The sequence below is a fragment of the Galeopterus variegatus genome, unplaced genomic scaffold (genome assembly GCF_000696425.1).
Source record: "Galeopterus variegatus unplaced genomic scaffold, G_variegatus-3.0.2 Scaffold24671, whole genome shotgun sequence".
NCBI classification, from domain to species: Eukaryota; Metazoa; Chordata; class Mammalia; order Dermoptera; family Cynocephalidae; genus Galeopterus; species Galeopterus variegatus.
Genome location: NW_007750782.1, coordinates 1 through 9,785, shown reverse-complemented (window position 1 = coordinate 9,785; position 9,785 = coordinate 1). Strand labels below are relative to the sequence as shown.

The 9,785-nt window shown below is 42.0% G+C and overlaps 1 protein-coding gene across 1 annotated transcript; it reads left to right on the top strand.

Moving 5' to 3' along the window:
* Nucleotides 1-730: 730 nt before the first annotated feature.
* On the top strand, nt 731-9,507 carry LOC103583596 (oncostatin-M-specific receptor subunit beta-like; the record flags this gene model as incomplete). Its single annotated transcript, XM_008564867.1, has 4 exons — nt 731-903; nt 5,426-5,597; nt 8,221-8,493; nt 9,372-9,507. Coding segments are annotated over 4 exons (754 nt in total), but the record flags the coding sequence as incomplete, so codon positions are not given.
* Nucleotides 9,508-9,785: the final 278 nt, after the last annotated feature.

Sequence of the window (9,785 nt, the reverse complement as noted above, 5' to 3'; positions counted from 1 at the left end):
AACTACTGTAAACTTGCAATCTCTAACTATTTCATATGACTTTGTATGTCTCCCCAACTAGCTTCCTTCTTTGACCTAGGAACCTTGTCACAATCACTTTGTTTCACACTAAGCATCTAGTATGTTGCTGGTCTCATTCAAAGAGTTCATTAAATTCTTGCCAAGGTATTTTAAGTTCAGTACATTGAGATACAGTGATCATGTCTAGAGATAGGATATGCTCCTACTTTTTAGCCTTTTAATAAACTATGAAATATTGACTTTCAAAGAGGAAACTTTCATTTTTTATTTCCAGAAATATGAAATTTGTAGCAAAAAGTCCTCTTTCTTTTTTCACCTTGTTATGAATTTACAAACCAAGTAGATTGTCCAGTAAAGAATCTTTTGTATTGTTTAACTGTTTATCAATTTATTAACTTGCTGTGTATGAGGGGTCTTCAAAGAGTTCATGGAAAGATCTGTATTATCTTTTAATTCCATTTTTCCATAAACTTTTGAAGTACCCTCGTATTGTTGAGCAAGTCATTTTATTCATCTACATCTTAATTTGTCATCTGCTAACTGATTTCTAAATTCTCTTCCAGCTTTTCAGGGTATCTGATTCTAGAATGCATATACGAGCAATATTTTCCAAAGCTAAACAATGATCATCTCAAACAGTTTAATTATCTATGACTATTCAATCATGCTCTTGTTAAATGTTATTTCATGGCTCGTCTTTGTCTTTTAGTCTTGGCTGAACGTTTACTATTGACTCCTGAATCACTTAAAATTTCCATCAACTCTAAATGTCAGTGTTTGCATTTACAATGGACCGTCCACAACTTTCCTTATCATCAGGAACTAAAAATGCTGTTTCAGATACAGATCACTAGAATTGAAACATCTAATGTCACCTGGGTGGTAAGTATTTTTTTTTTTTTTGGCTCAATATTTTAAAAATCCTTTTTCTGATGCCACAATTTTTCTTTTACAATATCCAAAACAATCTCAATATGAATACACATTAGCAGCTCAAAACATTTTCCTGAAACAATTGCATTTCAGTGGTTTTAGTTAAGAGGATCCAGGACAGAGTAATGTGACAAATTTGGTTTAGAGGTAGAAAGGGATGTGTTAAGAAACTAGATTATTTTCTCAGTTCTGCTCTGTTCTCTTAAGAGGGCTGTTGGGTCTGTCCTTGTGAGTATTGGATCCCAGAGATCATGAAGATCAACCATCTCATTTCTCTTCCCTCTTTCTTCTCTGTCTACCAGAGATTTTCCTAAGCCAGATGTAATGATTTGGCAATATTTTCTTTGCCAGTGTGGCTTGCTGCAGTTTCCTTGCTCATGTTATGCTAAAATGCAAGGAAGAGTCAGTATTTGCACTTGATGTTCTAACCAGCAAACAGGTTCTCCATGGGCCATGTTGGAGAGTTACTTACTGTGTCCTTTGTTACCTCACATGTGGGTTTTCTACAAAAGAAATTAAGACAAATCTTCATTTCACTCTCTTTTTGTCTTTGAATTATTCGGGGTAGATTTTCACTCATCTTGGTTCAAGTAATGGCTGTGTGGGTTGGCATGATGCTTCCTAGTCTTGTGCATTGGGATGCATTGGTGGTTTCTTTCCATTAACATTTCTGGTCTGGACAATCTTAGTAATCTATACCCACATAATGCTGAGTCATTATCACAGGATACTTAAGGACAGTGGAATGTTTTCTCATAGAAGGGACCTGAGAATTTGCCTGCAGGTAAGGAAAGCACAGGACTGTATTGGGGGATTCCATTAGCTCAGTCGAGGTCTACTCTTCTCTTAGGCAGTGGAGGTATTGGGTACAGGGATCCTGAATGGTTAGTTCCTTTAATAAAGCCTAAAGGTCACTAATTCTAAAGCCCATTATCACAGGATACTTAAGGACAGTGGAATGTTTTCTCATAGAAGGGACCTGAGAATTTGACTGTAGGTAAGGAAAGCACAGGACTGTATTGGGGGATTCCATTAGCTCAGTCGAGGTCTACTCTTCTCTTAGGCAGTGGAGGCATTGGGTACAGGGATCCTGAATGGTTAGTTCCTTTAATAAAGCCTAAAGGTCACTAATTCTAAAGCCTTTCAGTTGCTTTTCATATCCATTATTACATTTGAGATCTGAGCAAGCAGCCTGGGTTATACAAAATTCTGACGCTGTCCATTTAGGATTAGTATCAGGACTATAATTCTACTCTTCAAAGGGCAGATTCCCACAGTGAGCACTGCTTATTTTAAATTAGTCATGCTTATGTGTCCTGTTCACTCCCCACCATCAGCACGTCTTCCGTTATCCCTCCTCATACTAAGAAGTCAGGTTTTTATAGATTTGATGGATACACTGGTTGGTGATTTGGGCCCAATAAAACACTGAGCCAAGGTCATATTAAGGCTAAGAATTGTCCCAGAAAAAGAAATTTGGGGGAACTGCTGAAAGAATTGTGGAAAACTAGCACTTAACGCCATTAGCAAAAATAATATCAACCATAGTCCAAGTGGATCCCATTCCTTATTTTTGTAAAAGACTGTTCATATCTGTTATTATACTAGAGAAAGTAATGTTAACCACAGACCAAGTGTATCTTGTTCTGTATTTTTCTAGAAGACAGTTCATATCCGTTATCATATTAGAGAAAATAATGTTAACCATAGACCAAATGGATCCCATTCTTTGCATTTCTAAAATGCAGTTGTTCCTGTCTGTTTTTGCACTGGATTCATGTAATTGCCCTCTCCACAAGGTAGAGGTGGAGCAGCTGTGTAACCTGCTTCTTCTGTAACTTACTAGGGTGTGAAATCCTTAAGAGTAGAGTCTGCCTTGTCTACTGTATTGTCCTAATAACACCCAGCCCAACCTGACTCCAACAGAAAAGAAAACCATGGCACAGAGAAGTTTGCTGTACTGCTCAAGGTGACAGAGACAGGCAAGGATAATGGTCACATGTGACTTCCCCAGGACATCAGTGCTCATGTGTTCCATAGAATAGCTAATGCCAGGAGAAACCCTTGTCTGAATCTCTCATGCCTGCAGTCGAGGAGGGACATAAGATCTTCCTCCACTTAAAGAAGAGAAAGCCAGATGAGAGAAGCTGCTTCTGTCTGGACCAAAATCTCCCTTTCATAGGGCAGTTCCGTGTAATGTGAGCCTGACAGCCCCCCGCCTTCACTCATGCTGAGACGGGGCAGCTTCTAGACTCAGTGTCTCGGATCACTGTGTTCCCAAACAAGTTGAAGGAAAAGCATCTTGATCCAGGTGCTGGCAGTGGGGCCAGGGGCACCGAGCCACCTCCTGGATGGCATGGGCCACGCAGAGCCCTGCTGGCAGCACACTACACGGTCCTGCCCTGGGCCAGGGTTCTGCCTTTCCCCTCCAGCCATTTGCTTTATGATTTTGTCAATGGCAGAGGAAGGCAGAGCACAGTAACAGCCCAAACTTGGAAGGAGGCCTGAAGCGTGAGTCAGTTTAGAATTAGAGCTCATGCCTCAGTAATGAATTGGTGACCCCAGTGAGACTTCTGTGTAAATGTATGTGCCAATTTCTTGTAACTTACTAATGTCTGCGGGGGCCAAATTAAACTTGCTGCTTCAATGAATGAGATGGCCCAAAGACAATTCATCCCATTTCTTAAAAAAAATCACTGAATGGATGTATTCAAGAAAAGTTTTATCTCCTTCATTGGCAAAGCTGTAAAGACCACAAAGGACAAAGCTGAGGTTAGACAGAATCTACACGAAAAGTGTCTGGGAGAAATCCAGTCACTACGGATCAGTGAAGTGATGACATCATCCAGCACACAGTTGCAGGCTGTGGGCCCGGTCAGGCATTGTGCAAGGCCTGGGGATGTCAGTGCTGAGCACACTGGCAAGAATGAGGAGGTAAACACAGAAACGAGGGCAGCGTAAACGTGGGATGGATGTGCAGGCCTCTGGGGAGTGCCATGGGGTTGCGGTTCGGCAGTTCTTGGGAGTGAAAAAGGAGGTGTGTGAATAAAAACCCCTCAGAGCTGCGTTTAGTTCTGCCGTGGCACTGTTTAAGGTTAGTGACCTGGAAAGGGTAAATGGGGGAAGGTCTCCAAGTGCTAACTTCCCAGTGGCATGTGAAATGAAGTTATCTGCTCCCTTCACTGAGGGCTCATCATTTGCCCTAAGAAGCGTGGATGCAGACCCAGACTCAGTTTCCCCCAGGAAGTGCAGATTGTTTGTTGTCTCCACCTCCCAGTGGTGGGGGCAGGAAGCAGGGGTCCTAGAGGAGGCAGACTGAGGAGAATGGGTGCCAGGAGCTATGGGAGACACAGAGAAGAAGCAAGCACAGTTCCTGCTCTCTGGCAATACCCGAGTCACAATGAAATACCACCAACTAACCTCAGTATACAGAGCTTCAGGGAGGTGGGGTGGAAGGAGCAAGAAGGCCTTTCATGAGGGAGACAGGCTGTGACCTGGGCTTGAGGGATAGGACAGTTTCCCAGTATAAAGGGGGTGGGGGACACTAAGCCATGAGCCAACACTGAAGTATAAAAGCACAAAGCATATTCCAGAAGTGCGGGGTAGAACCTATGTCTGGAGAGATTTCTGCAACAGACTGGTAGGTTGGAGCCATATTGTAGTGGGCCTTGAATGACAGGGTACAGTGTAAAGGAGTCAATGAAGAGTACTGAGTTAGAGAGTGGAAATACCAGTGTTTTAGAAAGATTAAGACTAAAGGCTGTGCTGAAAGACCTAATTACACTTCAACTTGGACCCCAGCTTCCCAGAGAACAATATAAGACATTCTTGGTGATTGACGGACATCTCTAGGGCCAAAGATTCTGACAGATGGATCTCAAAGGAGGGGATATGTTCCATGTGGCCACCATATCTAAAAAGAAAAAACAGAAAACCAAGGGAGACATAAAGAGCCATCTGTTGGCTTCTGGAAGACAATGGAACTCCCAGGGTATCATGAAGGACTGCCCTCTCTACTGAGATTTGGCCAACCTGATTCAACTCTGGTTAAAAATGAATATAAAAAGTACCCATCAATCTTTTTTTAAAGGATGAGTCAATTAATTAATTCACTAGTTTTCAAGAGTTTTCTTAGGAAGTTTTCTGTGCCCAGCACTGTGAAAACCTACTGTCTCTGATCTGTTTCCCCAAGACTTGATAGCTTCTATTTTCTCTCCCACTTGCTTCACACAAGCCCCTGGAATCAGAGTGCCATAGGGATGTGGAGCTGAGTTTTCAAAGGCAGGAAGTCATAGCAGGCTCATGGTTGAGACATTGGAACAAGGGAACTTGACCGGTTAGGATTGGACTTCACTTGTGCATATTATGGACTCACAATGGCTTTTAGGTTTTTGCTTTGGGTCAAGTTAAGTCAAGCTATTTTCCAGGACAGGATGGCTGTATGTTTCCAAAATTTTTCCTTTACTTTTAGAGGAATTATAGCACTACTGTGAGGTGGAATCAAGTTCTGCATTGGAGCTGGGAATCCGAGCTCCCTTTGGAATGTGCAACACACTTTGTAAGAATCAGGAGTCGGGTGGACGATGCCAAGTTCCCTGAGTTGAGTTTCTGGAGCAACTGGAGTTCATGGGAAGAAGTCAGTGGTAAGAAATGAGGTGGTTACAAGAGTGAAAAGGTTTAATATTTAAGTTTCATGGGGATCAATTGTCGAATAGTGGAAATCTCCTTTGAGGAACCCTGGGTAGACACTGACATCATTTTCATTTGGCTCCTACTGAAACTAAAAACCACGGGTGTGAAACTTGCCACTGGAAGATAAATGCCTGAGGTTTTGCTTCTGAACTTATTCATTGAGACAATTGTGCAAATACAATTTTGTATTCACTTTCCAAACGTGTAAAGCAGCTGTATTTTAGAATGCTAAGTGGACAAAGCAGGATATAAATTGTACATGTGTTTTTATTAGAGCAACTCAGAATGTGTATGGATCTAGAGTGGAGGTTGGGAAATTTTTTCTGTAAAGGGCCAGATAGGAAATATTTTAGCCTTTTCAGACCATGCAGTGTCTTTGTGACTCTTGAACCCTGCCCTTGTAGGGTGAAAGCAGCCATATAAATGAGAGTGGCTGTGTTCATAAGACTTTATTTACAAACACTGATGGCGGACCATCCCTAATCTGTAGAGAAGGGGAGAAATAGGAAAAAATAAAAGCAGCACTTCATTTGAGTGATGAAATTATGGATAAACATGTTTTAAATATCCCTTAATTTTGATAACTTAATATTGTTGTAATTAAAATTTAAAGTTTAGAGTGAGTTTGATCATGATTTCTTATGCTCCAGTTAAACTATAGTCCAGTTCTAAAGCAATGGCATTTGTCCATCACACTGTATACCTGCCAGATTATCTGAAATTCTGTCAATAGAATCATTTATTTGTTAAATATTTATGCAAATTTGTTAGTTCAAGCTGATAACCCATTAACTCATGAATAGCCTAGTGATTAGATTAATAGTAATAATAGAATTAAATCTACATTCTAGACACTGATTTAAGTCCTATGTATATTAATTTAGTCCTCACATTAGCCCTGTGAAATAATATGAATATTCTTATCCCCACTTCAAAGATGAGGAAACTGAGGCACCGAGAGGTTAGAAAACCCATGCAAGGTCATCAAACCACTAAGTGGTGGAGCTGGGATTCCAACCTGGACAATCTGGCTCTCGAGGCCATGCTCTTAACCATTACATCCTACTGCTGAAAGAGGGACACACAGACGGAAAAAAATAGAGATTATAAAGACAGTAAGAGAGAAGAAAGACCAAGGTTGTAAACAACTTTGATAAAATGGACTCAATTTCTCAAAACTATAACCTCAAAACTAACTCAAGAGTAAATAGGAACTTGGTTATTCCTAACCCATAAAACATCGATTTTCAACTGTGGTTGCACAGTAGAATCATCTGGGGTCCTTAAAAAGCCTCATGCCCAGGCCACACCGTAGGCATGCAGTCGGTGATGGCAATTGTAGTGACCTGTGTGCCAGACTGCATTGGCTAAGGAGTGAGTAGGTGGTCAATTCTGAACAGCAAGTCCAGGCAGCTCCTCCAGGGAGGCCAACTGGAGGAGAGGCAGAGAGGGCAGCAGGGGGAGGCCTGGGGAAGACAGGGGGCTTCCTTAGATGGGGAGAGCCCTGAGGATCTCGGCCTGGCACTGGGCCCTGCAGCAGGAGAGACTGAAGCAAAAGGAGATGATACTTGAGTGATGGGCATTTCCTAGAAGGTGGGGAGAGCAGTGATGTACAAGTACAACATTGAGATTATGAGGCACATGTGGCTTTGGAGCCAGGTTGGCCTGGCCAGTCTGAATGTGGTTTACCCACTTACTAGGTGAGTGAACTTAGGCTTGGTTCTACCTGTCCCGTTGTTTAAGATAAGAAGGATGACATGAGATAATGTACATAAGCACTTAACTCGGAGCCTCCCACTTGGCTGGGACTCAATAGAGAGCAGCTAGTACTGTTATAATAACCTAACAGTAGCCGTCATACAGTGACCAGCAGTGATAATAGTAATGGGGCTATCTTTGGCAGTAATGGCAGCAGCAGTCATGTTAGTGTAACAGCAGGAACAACGGTGGAAAGCATTGTTTTGCATGCACCAGTGTGTTTAGTTTGGTGTACAAATTTAGGTTACAATTTTCTCCAGGAGGTAGAAAAAGCTAAAATTATCTGCTGGGAGTGAAGTGGGAAGGGGCTGGCTTGAATTCTGAGTGAGATTGTAACTGAGTTGGGTTTTCCAGGAGGTAGAAAAAGCTAAAATTATCTGCTGGGAGTGAAGTGGGAAGGGGCTGGCTTGATTTCTGAGTGAGATTCTAACTGAGTTGGGTTTTGATGAGATAATGTACATAAGCACTTAACTCGGAGCCTCCCACTTGGCTGGGACTCAATAGAGAGCAGCTAGTACTGTTATAATAACCTAACAGTAGCCGTCATACAGTGACCAGCAGTGATAATAGTAATGGGGCTATCTTTGGCAGTAATGGCAGCAGCAGTCATGTTAGTGTAACAGCAGGAACAACGGTGGAAAGCATTGTTTTGCATGCACCAGTGTGTTTAGTTTGGTGTACAAATTTAGGTTACAATTTTCTCCAGGAGGTAGAAAAAGCTAAAATTATCTGCTGGGAGTGAAGTGGGAAGGGGCTGGCTTGAATTCTGAGTGAGATTGTAACTGAGTTGGGTTTTTTTTTTTTTTTTGTCTGCAGTACAAAATTCTCTTGGGCAGGATACATTGCTTGTTTTCCCTAAAGATAAGCTAGTGGAAGAAGGCTCCAATGTCACCATCTGTGCCATTTCTCGGAACAATCAAAATAACATATCCTGTTATTTGGAAGGTGAACAGATACACGGAGGACAACTTAATCCATACGTATCCACATTCCACTTAAAAAATGTCCCTTTCATTAGGGAAAGAGGAACAAATATCTTTTGTAAAGGGAACCAAGATAATATAAAAGGCATCGTGCTCTTTGTCTCAAGTAAGTAAGCAAGTTCTTTTTTTGGCCCTCTTTTCTCATTTTCTGTAGAATAGATCGAATCTCCTTTACCAGAAGACAAGTAAACATTTCCTTGCGTGGTCTTGGTTTTCTCTTATTTCTCAGTCTTCTAGGAGAAATTCTGGAAATGATATCCTGAAGCAATACTTCCAGGATTTCCTGTTGTTTTCTTGTGCTTACTGGCAATTTTATTCCTAGAAATCAACAGTATTAATGGAAAGAAAGATCAGGTCATGACCTGGACCACTGGGAAAATTGCCTGCTTTGCCTCAGCTGTGCTGGGATTACCCAGGATCACGGAGGGAGAAGTGGGGCTGCAGACTGGATGACCACAGAAGGGCAGTGAGGGATGTGGCCTGGAAGACCTGGGTTCAAGTCTTCTTCCCCTGGCTGGGAGTGTCATCTTGGCCAAGTTTCTTAGCCATTCTGAGCCAGTTTCCTCCTCTGTTTTGTCATGCAATTTCCCTTCCCCTGGCTAGTAGGGCAGTATCTGTGACCTCTCTCTCCCTATTTCTCCTGCCAAAGGAGGTTTCTAATCTCCCGGAGGCTTGGTTCATCTCTGCCCCTTAGTGTGGCCATTAAGAGCAGTGGTGACTTTGGAGACTCGGAGATGCTTCCCCATTCCACCACTGGCACAACAGGAGAATCACAAGGGATGGGAGGAAAACGGACTGAGGTGATGAGGTGTCCGGCAGGTGACTTTTGGGGGCTACTGATGTGTAGACCACCTCAGTGATCCCTTCACAGTTCAGAGTAGCTCTGTGGCTTCAGACCCCAAACAGAGCTTTCCACTGGACTTAACCATTCAGTGAAGGGATTTAACTAGATTCCTTCTTCTGTTTTTTTCTTTGTATGGACAGAAATACTTGAGGAGCCCAAGGACTTTTCTTGTGAAACCCAGGACGCCAAAACTTTGAGCTGTACGTGGGATCCTGGGAGTGACACTGGCTTGGCTTGGTCTAAACAACCTTCCCAAAGCTACACTTTATTTGAATTGTAAGTTAGCTCTGGTTACATTATTGACAGATTCTCTTTGTTTAAGGTGCTTGTGAAACATAACAAAAGCTACACTTAGCTGTTGTAGAAAATTTGAACAAATATTTCGAAACCACCTCAGGGTCAGGAGGAAATGTTTAAGTGGTCACAAGTGTTTAATATTTTCTACCTGAGTTTTCTCTTTTTTTAAAAAAAGGAATATGTAGCATAAAAATGGTAAGGAAGACAGTAAATAGTGTATCTTGATGTGACAAAAGTCCCTTCTGATGATCTGGCTC